The sequence below is a fragment of the Vipera berus genome (genome assembly GCF_964194415.1).
Source record: "Vipera berus genome assembly, chromosome: 2".
NCBI classification, from domain to species: domain Eukaryota; kingdom Metazoa; phylum Chordata; class Lepidosauria; order Squamata; family Viperidae; genus Vipera; species Vipera berus.
The window spans coordinates 33,116,747-33,135,011 of NC_138203.1; the positions used below are offsets into that span (position 1 = coordinate 33,116,747).

Here is an 18,265-nt window from a genome sequence, read left to right on the forward strand (position 1 = left end):
ATGGGTGGGGCAGGGGGGCAGAACGGGGGCAGGGCAGGGGGCAGTTTTGGGGCACTCAGTCTCTAAAAGGTTCACCATCACTGGCCTAGAACAATGTCAGTACATGTAAGTCACATTATCCTTACTGTATCAGATAAGATGTATAAGTCTGATGTGTTAATTTGTTCTTAAAACCATAATTGAGAGTTATATTCAGTTTTTATAATTCTAATTTTCTACTTATACGTTTGAACTTATGTAAAACATGGATTGAGTGGTGTTATAATAATTAAAAAAGCAGGCATCGTATTTAAAAGTGAAAAACATGAGAACATACATGAGGCTGAATCAGAAACCATAAGAAAAGTTAGCTTGTAACTCCAAGTTTCTTGACAGGACCAATAAACAATATTTGTACGTCAGGGTTGAAATGAGGAGTCCTTGGTGGTCTTTGAGTTTGGTTCCTTGTAGATGTTTCATTACCCAAACTAGGTAACATCAATAGTGCTATTAACTAGGTAATGAAACATCTGCAAGAAAACAAGCAATCTCCAAAAGCACTAAGGACCCCTTATTCTTGAAAGGAAGCAGCTAAGTAGCCCTGAGAAAAAGCAGCACAAAGAGTTAAGCAAGGAATATGAAAAAGAAAGGCAAAACTAGCCTACAGAAAGGCAAGGTAACAAGAAGACTCCAAAATTAAGGCAAATTTGGTATAAAGACAGAAGTTTCCCAAAGGGAAGACCACTTGTATCTCTTTCAGTTATTGTCATATCTTAGCTTCCTAAAGATAATTCAGAAAATATTTTATTTATACAGCTCCTGGACTGGAATACAGCTCCATGGCTAAGGATGTGACCAATGGATGCATCTACAGTTCAAAGAAGCAGCATCCTCTTTTAATAGTCGGTTCTTCCTTTGTGCCAAGAACAAATTCCTTATTTAAACGCTATAATGTTATTTTTACAGTCCAATTGATTCTGCAGTTCATTCTCTCAGACATATACAATTTTGTTAAAATGTATTGTTTGCTTGCTACATGACTCTAGCTATAACTTCTCTTTCCAGTTGTAGATAGGATTACCAAATCTGGACTGTAAAAATCCACTCAACCACTAGAAGAAAGCAGGGGTTTTGTATATTTTTGCCCTTCATGTCTGGTAACTCTGTTCCAATGAAAATGTAAAGAGACACTGTAAAATGTAAACAAATGTTTGTAAATTCAGTCACAATTTGTACAACATAAATATTCTACTCTCTACTAATAGTACTTCAGGAGTTAATTCTTGTCCGTGTTGACTGAAAGTTTAAGCAGTCACGCCCACTTCCGCATTCTGATGCATCATACCCTTCTCACTACAAAAAGGACAAATCAGCTATTTTCAGCAAAATTGCTTCATACAGGACGAGTTCAGTAAATAGATCTGATGCTTTGAGCATTTTTCACTAAAATGGGGATTAAGCAAGACTCTACAAGTTAAAATGCCCATTCTAGAAAATTAAGAATTGATCACTGCTACAATGAAAACCTGGCTCCTACTGACAACTAGTTTTTTCTATCTGTCCTCCTGTTTGTGCCGGAAAGGTAGGATATCTGTGTTTTTGTGTGTCAGTAACTTGTCCCCTTTTATTTTGTTGGGAATTAGGTCATCTAATGAGAGAAAACAAGCATACAGGCTCAAATAGATTGTTAAACAAGATCTCAAATCAGATGAGCTTCCCTTTCAAATTAATGCTTTTTCAGTCACGGGACTTGGATAGAAAACATTATTGCATTACCATTTACTGGTATGTCCTATTATACATGGATTAGCAATCACTTAAAAGTAAATTCAGAAAGAAGGAAAAACATACCTTTTGTTCTTAAGCACTTCAGCTATTTATTAAGTGTAGTTTTGAATAGTTTTTTTTTACATTCCCTCTGGAATACAGGTAGTCCTCAACTTACAACAGTTCATTCAGTGACCGTTCAAAGTTACAGTGGCACTGAAAAAGTTACTTATGACTGTTTTTCACACTTACAACAGTTGTAGCATCCCTATGATCACATGATCAAAATTCAAATGTTTGGCAATTGACTCATATTTATAACGGTTGCAGTGTCCCGAGGTCTTATTTATTTATTTATTTATTTATTTATTTATTTATTTATTTATTTATTTATTTATTTATTTATTTATTTATTTATTTATTTATTTATATTTTTATTATTTTTATTTTTATTTTTATTATTTATATTTATATTTATATACCGTCCTTTCCCGAAGGACTCAGGGCGGTTTACAGGATATTTAAAAGAAAATCAATACAAAAGTTAAAACAAATTAAAAAAGATTAAATGAAACCCTGAGAGAAAATAAAAAACCCAGTTAAAATTAGAATTAAAAATTCTCAGCCTGGGCCAGAGAGCTCGAAGAGCCAGGTCTTCAGGTCCCGGCGGAATGAACAGAGGTCAGGGGCAGTCCTAAGCTCTACGGGCAGCTGGTTCCAAAGGGCAGGCGCGCCCACTGAGAAGGCCCTACCCCTGGGTGTTACCGGCAATCTTTAACCGGCGGCACCCTGAGAAGACCCTCCCTGTGGGAGCGCACTGGACGAAGGGAGCTTGATGCTGGCAGCAGGTGTTCCCTCAAATATCCCAGACCCTCGCCATTTAGGGCTTTATAGGTCATCACCAGCACCTTGAATCTCACCCGAAGGGCAACCAGAAGCCAATGCAGCTCGCGGAGTAGAGGTGTTACATGGGAATATCGAGAGACCCCCATCACGACTCGCGCGGCCGCATTCTGCACCAGCTGAAGCCTCCGGGTGGTCGAGGGCAGCCCCATGTAGAGAGCGTTGCAGTAGTCTAAACGGGAGGTCATGAGCACATGAGTGACTGTGCGTAGGGCATCTCGGTCCAGACAGGGTCGCAACTGGCACACCAGGTGAACCTGGGCAAAAGCCCCCCTGGTCACGGCTCCTATATGATCTTCAAAATTGAGCCGCGAATCCAGGAGGACGCCCAAGCTGCGAGCCCTATCAACGGGGGGTAACACCTCACCCCCCATCGTTAGAGATGGAATAGTCTGGTTGACCCGAGATGCCGGTATGCACAGCCAGTCTTTTGTGAACTTCTGAAAAGCAAAGTCAATGGGGAAGCCTGATTCACTTAACAACCATGTTACTAACTTAATAACTTCAGTGATTCACTTAATAACTGTTTCAAGAAAAGTCATATAATGGGGCAAAATTCACTTAACAACTGTCTCGTTTAGCAACAGAAATTTTGGGCTCAATTTTGGTCATAAGTCAAAGGACTAGCTTCAATCCATTGAGAACTGCAGGATTTTACAGAGCCAATTCTCATTCTCCCCCCTCCCCCACCTTTCAATGTCTTTATCTTCCACTAAGAGTTATTTACCTTTCTTCTCCCACTGCAGAGTAGCAGACTTAAAGGGGCAAATAACTCTTAACAGTGGCCTGCACAGTCTTGCCAAGAACTTTTGAAACCTGGCTAAGAGCTGTAGATTGCTAGTTTGCTAGAGGTAGATAGGTAGACAAGACAGACTGGCCAACTGTTCCATCAATTCAAATTAACAAATTTTACTAAAAGACATAAGTTTTCCTGAACTACAGCAGGCTATTTGCTATATTACAGATAATCAACTAATATAAATCAAGACCTGATGTGAAGTTCTGGAGGAAAGAGTAAAATTTTCTATTATCTTAAGTATCACTTGAATAGTCTAAAGTTGTAATCCTAAACACAACTAATTTTATTCCCCAACATAATGCAGAAGAAACAAAGCTTATTTGATAAACAGGGTTCTTTTCCACTCCTCTGTTTTCTTTCTTAAACTAATTTAGAAATGTCATTCTCTTGTTAATACTTGTGGAATAAATCTTCATGGAGAAAGTAATTTTTAAAAACCACTGCTTATTTCTGTTGTACATTTACATTTCCTTTCCCCCCCAATTTTTAGAAAACAAATGTGGCAACAGGAGCTTAAACTTTCGATATGATAAATTGCACCCAATTAAGACTTTCTATGGCACTCCACAAGACATGTATGAGCCGATACCTATTTCCACCCTAGATGGACTGACCAATCACAAAAAAGAAAAGTGTCCTATGGAGATATCCAACATCTCATCATTGAAAGTAAATAATATCACCATGGAATACCTTACTAGCTCACTGAGTGTGAAGATGTTACCAGCTATATACATAGCTGTTGTCTTAATAGGAGTACCAGCCAATGTCGTAACACTGTGGATGCTATTTCTCAGAATCAGATCAGTCCGTACTGCCATATTCTACACAAATTTGGCTATTTCAGATTTCCTTTTCTGTATAATGCTACCATTCAGAATTGTATACCACCTGAATGGCAATAACTGGATATTCGGAGAAGCAATGTGTCGGATCATGACTGCTGTCTTCTATGGAAATACGTACTGCTCCACCCTGCTTCTCACTGGTATCAGCATCAGCCGTTACATGGCCATTGTTCACCCATTTACCTTCAGGACTCTACCTAAACAGTTCTTAGCTACTTTAACTTGTGGGATAGTATGGACAGTGGTTTTTTTATACATGTTGCCTTTGATAATCATGAAACAAAGCTATCATCTGGACCAGCTAAATATCATTACCTGCCATGATGTTTTTAATGTCTGTGAAACTATGCTCCCTTTCCAACACTACTATTATATCTTACTTGCAGTATTTGGATTTATGATTCCACTTTGCATTGTTATTTTTTGTTACATTTCAATTATTCAAACACTAAAGGCTTATGAACAAAAGTGGTTCTGGTACATCAAAGTTACTCTTCTTGTCCTCAGCATTTTTGCTATTTCTTATATTCCCAGCAATGTTATACTGATTGCTCATCATCTGAATTATTATTACAGTTCTAAAGATAATTTATATTTCTTTTATCTGATTGCTTTATGTCTAAGCAGCCTGAATAGTTGTCTTGATCCTTTCCTTTATTTCTTGATGTCCAAAGTCAATGACAACACCAAGACCTATCTCACCATGGTTAAAATAGCTCAGGAAGAAAAAACATGACATGCCTCTCTTATGATATTTGAAAAGGTTACAGATACATAATTTTTTGACAAAATTACCTGTTTAAGACTTCTATTTTTATAATGTCAAAACATCAAATTATATGTAAATACTTAAAGCTATTCATTATTATACCACTCAGGAAAATGTTTCATTAACAGGGTTAAAAGTTACACATTTTTAGTTTGGTTTGATCATGTTTTGGTTGTAGCGTATCTTCATAATTGACAACAAAAATAAATAAGCCTGGGCTTTTTCTGCAGCAATGAGTGATTCTTTAAGTTTAAGCAATGTTATATTTCTAAAAAATCTCAAAAAGTAACTCATGATTTAATGTTTAGTTTTAATGATTATTTGGCTAAATTTGAATGCTATTAATTATCAGATTAATTAACTAATCTTCAACTTGTGGACCATCTTAATATTTAATCCTTTTTTTAAAAAATAAACAAGGTAGCAATGAAAACACATACACACACACTTCATTTAAGCATTGAAGCTACTGGTTACACAAACATTTGGAAAATGATGGCTTCAAGAGCTTTTCACATTCTGAGTCTCAATGGAAGGCCTTTCAGTACCACAGACATACTACAAGTTGTCCAGCTGCACCAAGCCCTAAAGGATGTAGGTCCCAAAATTCTTTGAGAAGTGGTACATTCCATGTAGCTATGACACAAGGAAATCAGTCTTCCAGATGATTTGTACAGCCTTAGTTGTCCTGGTTTATGGGCATTTCCCAAATTGTATTGCTAAACTGGAAGACTGCATGTACTGCTTGACATAATAGCAGCTAGACAATATGGCAAACATAATAAACAGAGTTGTGCACAATCTAAACCCTAGAGTAGTATGTGACTTTCAAATGTTTTGACTATGTTTTTTCCCCTTGAGGAAGATGTTTTGCTTTTTATCCAAGAAACTTCATCTGACTGGATGTTGGGGTAGGGGTGGGAAAATGGAAGAATTAGTTCAGACTAATCTATCTGTTATGCAACAACCATGATCCGGACTGAAACTCTCCATAGATGATATCAAATTATAATCTTTAATATGACATGAAAAAAACTATTGTGCATGTAACATATTAACTATATTTTAGCTAAATTTAAATATAAATGAAATAAAATTTACTTTTTGTTCTGGTCCTTGAGTAACACACCCCTGTAGTAAGAAATAAAAAAATAAAGAGTAATTCCACTTTTGCATCATAGGACTGCAGGACAGGACAGCTATATCCTTTCATAAGTATGCAACAGATTTCATGTTTTCACAATATGCTGTGATTGTTTTCTCATGTAGATACAGTGAGGGGGAAAATTATTTGATCCCCTGTTGATTTTGTACGTTTGCCCACTGACAAAGAAATGATCAGTCTGTAATTTTAATGCTAGGTTTATTTTAACAGTGAGAGACAGAATTACAACAAAACAATCCAGAAAAATGCATTTCAAAAAAGTTATAAATTTGCATTTTAATGTTTGAAATAAATATTTGACCCCTTCGCAAAACATGACTTAGTACTTGGTGGCAAAACCTTTGCTGGCAATCACAGAGGTCAGACATTTCTTGTTGTTGGCCACCAGGTTTGCACACATCTCAGGAGGGATTTTGTCTCACTCCTCTTTGCAGATCCTCTCCAAGTCATTAAGGTCTCAAGGCTGATGTTTGGCAGCTTGAACCTTTAGCTCCCTCCACAGATTTTCTATGGGATTAAGGTCTGAAGACTGGTTAGGCCATTCCAGGACCTTAATATGCTGCTTCTTAAGCCACTCCTTTGTTGCCTTGGCCATGTTTTGGGTCACTGCCATGCTGGAATACCCATCCACAACCCGTTTTCAACGCCAAGGTTGAGGGAAGGAAGTTCTCACCCAAGATTTGATGTTACATGGTGTCCTCCACCGTCCCTTTGATACAATGAAGTTGTCCTGTCCTGTGCCTAGCAAAAAAACACCCCCAAAGCTTAATGCTTCCACCATATTTGACGGTGGGGATGGTATTCTTGGGGTCACAGGCAGCATCCCTCTCCTCCAAACACGGCAAGTTGAGTTGCTACCAAAGGGTTTGATTTTGGTCTCAACTGACCACAACACTTCCACCCAGTTCTCCTCTGAATCACTCAGATGTTCAATGGCAAACTTCAGCTGGGCCTGTACATGTGCTTTCTTGAGCAACAGGACTTTGCAGGCGCTGCAGGATTTCAGTCCTTCACGGCGTAGTGTGTTACCAATTGTTTTCTTGGTGACTATGGTCCCAGCTACCTTAAGATCATTGACAAGATCCTCCCATGTAGTTCTAGGCTGATTTCTTACCGTTCTCATGATCATTGAAACTCCACGAGAGAGCCCTAAGGGAGACTGACAGTTATTTTGTGTTTCTTCCGTTTGTGAATAATTGCACCATTGTCATCTTCTCACCAAGTTGCTTGGCGATAGTCTTGTAGCCCATGCCAGCCTTGTGTAGGTCTACAATCTTGTCCCTGACATCCTTGGAGAGCTCTATGATCTTGGCCATGGTGGAGAGTTTGGAATCTGATTGATTGCTTCTGTGGATAGGTGTCTTTTATACAGGTAACAGGCTGAGATTAGGAGCACGCCCTTTAAGAGAGTGCTCCTAATCTCAGCTCATTACCCATATAAAAGACACCTGGGAGCCAGAAATCTTGCTGATTGATAGGGGATCAAATACTTATTTCACTCATTAAAATGCAAATCATTTTATAACTTTTTTGAAATGTGTTTTTCTGGATTTTCTGATGTTATTCTATCTCTCAGTTAAAATAAATCTACCATTAAAATTAAAATTTGTCAGTGGGCAAATGTACAAAATCAGCAGGGGATCAAATAATTTTTCCTTCACTGTAGACATGGGTGTAAAGCAGGGTTGAGTTACGTGTAAGATTACAAACTGCCCATTCTCAGATCACCATCTTAACCTAAGCATTTATCTGTTACAGAATGAAACATCCACAAGGATGCAAGGAATTTGTTAGTTACCCCCAAATCCATTGTGCAAATTCTTAAAAAGCCAATCCTAAGAATTTTATTAAAATTGTGATACTGGTACAATAGTATTTAAACAATGCATAACAGACCTCATAGTCTCTTCAAATTCATTACTGAGAAGACAATTATATATTTGAAAATGTCAAGCTGAGGAAAATTCATAACTCCCTAGCACCCCAATACTGCACAGAATATGCAAAAACAAAATGTTTTGTCTACATTTTGAGGGAGAGAGATTATGGGGGTTTTACATCTTTGTAATAAATAACTGCAATGAATTATCAAAAAGTTTGACAAAATAGGAAAAAAGTACTGAAAATTGTCTACCTGACATTTGCGTGTTTTTGCATTGCTCAAAACTGCTTGATAATGCCAGGCATTTGCTTCTTTTACATTCTGCAATTTTGCTGTGGGAAGCAGCAGGGTTTCTAGTGTTCTTATTGGATTTCCTCGATCAATAGCATCATTAATAAGACCCACTGCCAAAATTTCTAAAAAAAAGTGTATAGTTAATATACTATTAAATAAATTTAACTGTAGTTATGTATCAATATTCAAAGTGATTTAAACTAATTCCACGTTTATTATTGTTTTTAATTGTTACATTTTTAAAATACATGAAAATATACTTTTATTTAAGAATCGCTGGTTGAAAGAAGCATATCAAAATTACTTGGTAATCTTAAGCTATTTTAATTGGACATCAATATGAGAATATAAATGAGTGAACTATAACTGGAGGAAGAGCAATTTGAAACCCATTTCTTTTGGCCTAATTCTCCAAATATCTGCAGAACATCTGTAAATTATCTGCTTGATTCTAACAATAAAAGCTAGATTGCATGACTTTCTTCAATATACTGACTTCATGCTATTTTTGGAACGAAGATGCTCCATTTAATTGAAGCATAGGAAGTCTACCATTAATTCAACATTCTGCCACTGTAACTGAATTCTCTCCAAACTGTTTTTTAAAAGGGTTTGGTAGTGGAAGTGAAGATGATCTTCCTTATATTCAATAAATAAAAGGGAGGGGTTTTTTCTGCCAATACACTATAAAACATTTAACATGTATTTTCTGGTTCACCAATTGTTGTCATGCTTTGCAATCTCACAATCCTGGAATTTTTTTTAAATGAACTGAGTATTGTTAATAAATTAATGCTATTTAGCATATATTATATACTGATCAGCATTTTATTATTGAAATGTATGAACCAAGAGTTAAATGTACCAGAATACTTACTATCGTTTTCTTCTTGAATTTGTGTATTAACCATGTCAATACAGTTCTGGATGTCATTCCAGCTTAAATATTGTTGTCCTTGAGACAAAGCCTCTAATTTAACAGACAGCAAGGTGTCAGCATAACTGCAAAGAAATAATTAGAAAGTTGTTTGTATTGTACTGTAACCTAGAATTAGATTAGCTAAAAGATTATCATAGTTTAATGAACCATATGGTAAAGTACCATTAAACTATAGAATTTGTGTAATTAAACAATCTTCTTAAAATATAAGTGGTAAATAAGTCACAGAAATACATCTGTAATTAATGTTTTTACCGTTGCAAGTTCTCTTCCTCCACATTGTTAAAGCCAATGGATGGGTTGCTGAGGTGTGCTTTTATTGTCTCTATGTTCTTGCTTTCCAAAGCCTGATTTAACAGCACGACAGCTGACAGCATTTCAACAGCAATAGACAGTTCATCATGAGCTAAGTATTTCTGTAGAAATATATTCAGATCAGCAAGAAAACAAAGTTTTCAATATGTGAAAAATGAGTTATGGTTTAACCCTGAAAAAACCAAATACCAATATTAAAGTAATACATCTAGTAAGCCAAGTGCATTTTACAAAATAATGTGTAAGCTTTTAAATTTCATTGTAGAAATGCAAAAACTTACATATCATTTACAAACATCTTAACTGACCTAAAGTATTGCCTCAATAAACATTTGAGAATTATTTTCATTCACAGTACACAGTAGACGTCAAGTTTTGCTTACTCAAAATTAGAATTTCTAAAAAAAATAAGAAAGCCCAACTTTAACTATTGGAAAATAAAAAAATGATTAGCTTACATATATCTCTGAATTACATATATATTTTAAATTTTATTTCATTTTTTATTTTATTAACAAAACATTAATGAACAAGCAAATGCTTTTATAGGCATTTTACTCTCTTTGCTTTTCTCCATGCTATCTTTTCTTCAAACACTCCATATCATCTTTTTTTACCCTTTTTCTTCCTTTTTTCCTTCTCTGTACTAATTTTGACAGGAAAATTAGAAAAATCAATCCTGTTGCAAGAACAACTGCTTTGAAAGCACATACTGCCTCCCAGCTACAGCAGCTAAATTGTTCAAATATAGAGCCACTGCTGACCTGCAAGCAGCAAAATCTGAAGTAGAAAGAGGCCTGACAAGGTCTCTGCGATAGAAAAATATTGCTGACCAACTATTAATAGCAAAGAAAGGATTTCTTAAGGTGGGTCAGGATGACCAAGAACTAAGTTGTCAGGGATGCTAAGTCCATCCTAAACTTAAAAAAATTTTGGTATGTTAAAACCAGCAGCAAAATTAGTCAGCTAATTTGGACCAAAATTTGTGAGATAAAACATGGTACAAGAACAGAACTATTAAGTTAGGAAAACATTATGACTTTAGAAACAAACCTATACATTTAAAAAATCTGGTATTTTTTTTAATTTATCTTCTAAATTGAATACACTGATAACCAAGAATTAATACAAGTCTTTGCAGAAAGTGCATGCTTAAAAGTAATAGAAGAAATTATAGATATTTATTATATCTATTTTCCAATAAGTTGGGTTTGGGAACATATTCAAACAGCTTCCATCTTACCATAGCATTCTGTTGCTGAAGATTGAAGAGTTCAGTCTGATAGACAGAGGCAGCAGAAGGGTAAACTTCAGGTAACTGGGCTTCAGGTTTCATTAAAGCAGCAATAGTCATGTTTGAGTCACAGTTACGAATTGCAATGTTAATATTGTCAACTGCAATAAGTTCTAGTGTCAAAAAATAGAAATATCCGAAAACCCAGTTAACTCTGTTACACTGCATACTACTATACAGATTGTATATTTGGTATTTCTAATATTATAGAAGAAGAAAATTGTTAAGTCTTTTGTTTGAAGCTAATTATGCCACAGAAATCTGTTGAAAACTACCAAAAGGAAAAAAAAATCTAAAAAAACCCATTCTAAGCAAAAGGTGCTTATAATCATGCAAGCTTATACTTTATATTTAATTGACTAATTTGACAGGTTTTTATGAAATAATTTAATTAAAATAATTTTATTTCCTTAACCTTTGGTTATTTTAAATTTAAGAAGCATAATCTAATGCTTCTTTTTAAAATTAATATAATCAAAGATCAAGTTAATAAGAAAAGTGAACAACTCAATATTAACTTGTATGTGAGGGCTGGATTAGTATAAAGGACAGAAGTTTGTTTTCTCTTCAAAATAAAACAGCAGTCTTTAAAATTCTATGCTTAACATGTTACATTAAAATCAGCAAATGCAACTAATTTTCTGATACATTCACAACCTTAGATAGATGCTGAAATAAATGGGAAATTATATCAGGCAAGAGCTGCTGCACGTGTGCTTTGATTACTCCAAATATATAAGGCTCTACTGGATAACCCACTACATGTAATATAATTACATTCTTAGACTGAAGAACAACACAACCATAAAACTAATGGCTTCCTTTATATAATTAATATTTTCATTTAGTGTTTCAAAATAATGGAACAAAATACAGATATGCTAATAAAGAAATTCTGATCAATAAGTCAACTGATGGATATATAACAAACAAAAATGGATTATATTCAAGAATTTGATTCAAATATTATGGAGAATAAATTGCTCTTAGGTTAAACCAAAGAAAGCATGAAATGAAAAGTGAGCTCAAATCAACGCCTAGAAGAAAATCTCTAATATCTCAAGAAGCAAAGAGCAATTGACAGAAAGGCAACTGCAAATTTAGAACCCTCTTAAACGTAGTGTTCAAAGAAAAAAGAACTTCAACTATAAATTATGCATATTCCCTTTTAAGTAATATATTATAGAAGCATGCCATACTTTCAGAATTCTATTTGTTGCCACACTAAGGTAACAATACAAAGTAACTGAGATGGGTAAGTAAATTCTATCTGTTATGCAGCAAAGTGTAATTAACCCAGTAAATGAACTGGATTAAGAACACAATAGTGTGTGTGTATGGGGGGAGGGGGAGGGGGAATTAGCTACTGAACCAAATAATGAAAGCAATGTGACAACAAAGCAAAAATGACAAAAAGCACCATGGAACTAACTTAGATAAAATATAACTGGACTCATATTTTATCATTATAACTGCTTAATCTTAAATTTTACCATGAGGTGAAGTTATAAGTGAAAATTAGCAAGTTACTCACTAAATTTGTGAGAGTCTGATTCCTCATTGGCAACACTAACTTCATTCTGTATCTCATTTTTGTCGAGGATAATTGGAACCCCTGCTATCTAACAGATTAGGGGGAAAACATTTCTTACTGTATTTTAATTAAAAGGCAAATAAGTAATCAATACCATAATAATCAAAACTATTAGGTGGATACCAGCTTTAGGGACATCAGTATTAGGCTGCTCTTATAAAAAATATGGTGTCCTTTCATAAAGCAAACAGTCAGAAATATTTCTTAGAACAAACAGTTCGACACTTTTCAAATTAAGTTAGATCTTTCTGTTTATATCTAACCTTAGAAAATATTATATTTCCAAGTTAAGAGTAAATTATGCAATATCATATATAAAGTATTTTGAAATCCCCTCTTCTCTATTTGTAAGAAGGCCAAAGTATCAAGACTGAAATCACACTTTAAAGTTAAGCGATTTCGGTGTCACTCTAGCACGTTATAATCAGTTACCTGTGTTCTCTGCTCTTTAGTATCAAATAACCGTGCTAGGTACCAGGAGGAATTTTGCAGCAGAACTTCAAGCAGGCTCAGAGCTGGGTCGTTCAAGCCTGCCATTAGTGCCACTTCATCTTGCATGTCAATAGCCTCATTCACTTGGGCTAAAGCTATGTGAACTGAAAGGAAAACAATGCTTACAGAAAGCAAAATATTATAAAGGGTTTTTTTTTCTTTTAGCCTTTTGATACATGCAGTTGTTTAAGAGAACTTGCATCAAATCCTCCTCGGCAAGCATGCAAGGACACTTCAGAATAGACACTTCTTAAATCCAACACTAAAATGCAATATGTAAGAGGGGTCAAAATTTACAGAACTTTGCAGCTGGCAGAAGAGGAGAAAAAGATAGGTAAAGCAGACTAGAATCATTATGTTTCTATTGTTATTGAGAATGCAAAAGGGCAAAGAAGAATGTCCAGGATTAGTGGTATAACAGCAAAGTATCTCTGAAAGATTGACACATTACTGATGAAATAATAATCTATGCCAGTGTGAGAAAATAATACACACTGGTACTTCCCACTAATATTAAGAGTGGGTATGTCAGGGATCAATGTTTTCACAAGAGGGAAGAATACTCACGGTTGACCTTATTGATGTTTCCCTGGATTTCAGCTTGTGTAAGCAATTCTTCATATACATCTCTTTCCTCTTCCAAAATTGAGTCACTCTAGAAACAATTACCATTACAGAAAGAAGGACAGTTATTCCTGATTTCAAAAAGGAGGTGATGAACACATAGGGGAGGGAAACTCACATACGAAGGCATGTAACACACAAAAGATATATTTTGACTGAATTTAGAAAGAAATAATTACTTCTCAAACACAAGTTATAATATTCCTGAGTCTTTTCACTATATCAATAGTTACTTTATAAACAGAAACTGATCATTTATTTATAATTCAAAAATAAATCTAAGGTAACTATCTTTCCTGTAAGAATAATTATTTTCTTTGCTACCCCTTCCTCATGTAGAATAATGTAATTCTTTACATAGTGATTAGTGAGAAATTCCAAAAAATATTATGTAATTTAAAGATATATTCAGTTTTTTAAACTAATATCTTTGTAATACCATTCTAATATTTTAAATTTCCTATACTGAACCAAATTGGAATATAAATTGAACAGTCTATATTGTATTTCTTAATCTTCATTACACTTTTGGCACAGTAGAATTGGTAAATGGGCCTCCTTTTTAAATATTCTCTGGCGATTGAAAAATAAACTTTATTACTTAATCTCATTTTAATAGGTGTCAGCCCTACCAGGTCTACCTAGAACACCAGAATAAGACCAGAATAAGAAATAGACTTTTCATACTGTACTTTTATTTAGATTGGCTATAGTAATAAAATCTTACAAGCCTGGTTTTGATTCTCCTCCTCCTCCCTTTTATAGTCATGTGAATAAGACAGACAGAAAACATCTGTCTAAGACATTTTTGTAAATTGTCCGCCCCCTCCCTATTTGCATTCAAGCTATGTTTTCCTAGAGAGGAAAAAATGAACCAACCCGAATTAGCTAATGCTTTACTCTTCCAGGCACCTTTTGAGCCAGGCTATTATTTCTTCCCATATCACCACACCCCAGGAATGTACCAGTTAGCAGGTCTGCTTCCTACTTTTGGGAAACGCTGTTTTAAATTTAGATTTATCTTTTTTATTGTGTTTGGTTCCTTTATGTATTTTTGTACAGGCATTTTTTCCTCATTTATTAATATATTAATATGTGATAAGATTGATCTTTTGGGCAATTACATAGCATACAAATAAAGCAAACTTGTTTTATGTGCAAAAAATTATTTACTAGAATTAATAAATTTGACATTTTAAGTTTTACAAACTTGCATATTTAAGACAGTGTTTTAATTATTCTGTGACAACTTACTTTTACATCATACAGTTAATAATAAATAATTTATTTCTTCACCTTAAGTTTTGCATTCTCTTGTTTTTTCTTTTTTGCTCCAGAAAGTTCCTTCTGATATTCATGGGCAAAATTATCATCCACATTTACTAACTTGGCATAAGGATTTTGCAATGTTTTGATCGTCTGATCTGCAATTCCCTTCTCAATAGCTTCATTAATTGCAATAACTGCAGCATGCACTGAAAAAAGAATAATAACCCAGAATAATAGTTCAATATTTAAAGATAAAAGTCTGAGTGAATTAAAATTTCCAAAATATTTGTTATTAACTATCATACTTTTACAATTTGGTTTCTCCACAATTTCTATTTAACAGTCTGGTTTCATACAAAACACGACAGCAAGCAAAAGGGGAGCATGCAAAGGCATACTCCTGAAGGTTTTTTTTTTTAATCAGAACAGATCAGCCTAGATCAGAGTTCCCCAACCTTTCCGGCTTTGCAGACCAGGGATAGTTCCAAACAAGCGGCTGGAAAGCGCATGCACAGCTCCATTTGTGTGAACAGCAGACCCATGCGCTTGCTGCTTGTGCACATGTAGTGTGTGTGCATGTGGTTGTCCAGTGCTCATGCAAGTGGGGATGTGCGTGCTCTCCTGCTGCTTCTGTAGCCCAGTTCCGAATGGCTCGTGGTCCAGTAGTGGGCTGTGGCCCAGGGGTTGGGAACCCCTGACCTAAATAAAAATGCTTCACCAGAATATCCAAGGTATGGATATTTGAATGAAATCCTTATTCCTTTCCTGTTTCGTTTTTAGGCCACGAATATTCATAGCTAAACCAAAAGAAAAACTATCCCAAGAGATCATTAGAAAACAATTAGATGAAGGGTTTGTTATTTTTTTCCTTGGTAGTTACATTTTTAAGCTTAACTATTTTGAATGCTATGATATGGTTAATGATACTTTTCTGATTTTTGATGTTCTGCTTCTAACTCACAATGTGGATAGCAAACAAAATTTTAAAATATGTAAATCTTTAAAAAGTTCATAACACACTAAAATAGCTAGTTGCAAAAACAAGTACTTCGTGCCCTTGTTCTAGTTACTGTAGGTACTTGGTAAATTTGATAGTCACTTCATATTTAAAATTAAAGCAGCTTCCAGGAATATCATTCTCTTTTTAGGAAACAGGTTAGAATAGCATCTCCCAACACTTTGGGGAACTTACATGCAGCTTCATCCGCTGAAAGCTCATTGGTCAAGATGCCCCCAATTTTACTAAATAATGGCATCTGTATACCATATTTTTCCAGTTCCTTCCGCATGTTACTTATTTCTTCCTCTAAATATTCATGACAAGAGGAAGGAAAAAGAAAGAAAGAAAGAAAGAAAGAAAGAAAGAAAGAAAGAAAGAAAGAAAGAAAGAAAGAAAGAAAGAAAAAAAGAAAAAAAGAAAGAAAGATTACAATACAAGAAAAAAAACCTGTCCAGATTACTAAGTGACAAAATCAAGCATGACATATACATATACAAATGGGACAAACGTTATTCTTATCTCCTTTTTCTATATGAGAAATACTGTAGCACACATAACTGTAGTGTTTGTTACTCAGCATCTCTTTGTAAAATACAACACATTTTTACATAGCTACTTTACACCCACTTCAGCACAAAAACACAAAGAATGATGGAAGTGTAGAACACTGTTAACCAATTAAGGAATTAGTAAAAGCTTCAAAAAATAAAATTTCCTCAATACAAAAAAGTTAAAGATTAAAAGTACCTGTAAAGTCTACTTTTCCAAGCAAATCCTGGATTTGTGGAGCTATTCCTAGTTTAAACAAATATAAACTGAGGGAGAGAAAGAAAAAGAAAGTAAATTGCATAAATATAATGGGTGTGATTAATTAAAGTTGTGTATTGCCTATTTATGTTTACTGTACCATGCATGTGTTGATCTTTATACAATGCTGCAAATTTTGTTATTTATTTAGTTATGTTAGAAATGGTTGCTCTCCTAAATAATGATAACTACATTCTTTTCAAAACATTTTAATTGGATTTTTAAAATTTCTGTATCTCCTTTCTTTGTGACAGTTAAAAATAATATATATATTACCTCAACAGTGAAAGTAGTGAAAGTAATATTGCTTTCACATACACACACCTTTGAATGTCTATATTTCAGTTCTTCAATGCTCTGAACAATCTGCAATAAACTTAAAACTATAGAAACTACTTCAAGAAATCCTATCTCATCTCGGGGGTTTGAAAATCTATATAATTACCATTCCAAAATGTGTATAGTGGAACCATCTGGACAACAGCTGAACAAATTCACATCTTTATTCATTTCTTCCTGCCATGTGAAGTTAACAACTGTTAAGGATTTGGGAAATTTATTAAGATTAACCAAGGGACTATCAAAATTGCTATAAAAAATGGGTCAAAGCAGTTTAAAACTGGCCAAGGCATATTTTAGATATAAAAGGAAGATTTTTTTTTATTTGGAGAAGCTTAACATTTTAAAAGTTGAACCTGAATGAAAACAAAGAGATGACAAACATGAAGTTATATACCGTATTTTCCGGCGTATAAGACGACTTTTTAACCCATGAAAATCACCTCAAAAGTTGGGGGGTCGTCTTATACGCCCAGTCGTCTTATACACCGGAAAATCAGTGGGTGGCGTCTGGCCGGAGCCGGCAGGGCAGTCCTGCGCACGCGCACACTCCCCGGCTGCTCCTAAGGAGTCCTCGGGGATGCTGCCTCAAGAGGGAAGAGCGTCGGACGGGAGCCGGCAGGGAAGTCCTGCACACGCGCGCGCACGGACTTCCCTGCCGGCTCCCGTCCGACGCTGTTCCCTCTTGAGGCAGCAGCTGCCTCAGAGGGAAGAGCGTCGGAAGGGAGCCGGCAGGGAAGTCCTGCTCCCGTCCGACGCTGCGCTTCCGCTGGGCGGTGCTGGCCGAGACGAGCCAGCAGGCAGCCGCCGTGAGCGCGGCACTGAGGGGCAGCGGCAGGACAGCCCAGCGCCTGCAGGACGGCCAGCAGCCCCACGTGCAGCAGCAGCCACCGGCTCAGCAACAGGTCCAAGCGCAGGAGCCGCACCGCCAGGCTGCCCAGGAAAAGCAGCCACACCAAGAGGCTGCACGCCCAGTCCAGCTCCATTAGGGGCAGGGCGGGAAGCCGGCCGGGAAGAGGGACCAGGAGCCTGGGCCGAGCACGCCTCGGCCGACGGTGAGAGGGAAGCGGCACATGAAAAAGAGGCTGCGGGCGGAGCTGCCCCGCCCTGCACCGAATGGGAGAAGTTCAAGGCCTGGGGGGGAAGCAGGAGGGGCGCCGGCCGTGGCGGGGTGGCGGCTGCCCT

The 18,265-nt window shown here is 35.9% G+C and overlaps 2 protein-coding genes across 3 annotated transcripts in view; one reads left to right on the forward strand and one right to left on the reverse strand.

Annotated features, from left to right (window-relative positions):
* Positions 1-18,265, reverse strand: part of IQGAP2 (IQ motif containing GTPase activating protein 2) — a 139,590-nt gene that overhangs the window by 39,189 nt on the left and 82,136 nt on the right. The window contains exons 6-14 of one of the 2 annotated variants that reach the window (XM_081318728.1): positions 16,682-16,749; positions 16,127-16,240; positions 14,962-15,140; positions 13,609-13,696; positions 10,905-11,068; positions 9,602-9,762; positions 9,284-9,408; positions 8,365-8,528; positions 6,167-6,196 (exon numbers count right to left, since the gene is read on the reverse strand). In XM_081318728.1, coding sequence (XP_081174854.1) covers positions 6,167-6,196; positions 8,365-8,528; positions 9,284-9,408; positions 9,602-9,762; positions 10,905-11,068; positions 13,609-13,696; positions 14,962-15,140; positions 16,127-16,240; positions 16,682-16,749 — 1,093 coding nt within the window. The remainder of the gene's footprint in view (positions 1-6,166; positions 6,197-8,364; positions 8,529-9,283; positions 9,409-9,601; positions 9,763-10,904; positions 11,069-13,608; positions 13,697-14,961; positions 15,141-16,126; positions 16,241-16,681; positions 16,750-18,265) is intronic. The other variant, XM_081318729.1, reaches the window with a different exon arrangement.
* On the forward strand, positions 652-5,294 carry F2RL2 (coagulation factor II thrombin receptor like 2). Its single transcript, XM_081318730.1, has 2 exons — positions 652-1,561; positions 3,939-5,294. The coding sequence occupies exons 1-2, from the start codon at positions 1,498-1,500 to the stop codon at positions 5,030-5,032; spliced, it is 1,158 nt and encodes a 385-aa protein (XP_081174856.1). The 5' UTR covers positions 652-1,497; the 3' UTR covers positions 5,033-5,294.

Bases quoted from the DNA above. Each gene is read 5' to 3' on its own strand.
- F2RL2 (XM_081318730.1), top strand. From the start codon at position 1,498: ATGAAAACCTGGCTCCTACTGACAACTAGTTTTTTCTATCTGTCCTCC. The intron at 1,562-3,938 runs GTAGGATATCTG...CCCAATTTTTAG, and splicing joins CTCCTGTTTGTGCCGGAAAG to AAAACAAATGTGGCAACAGG.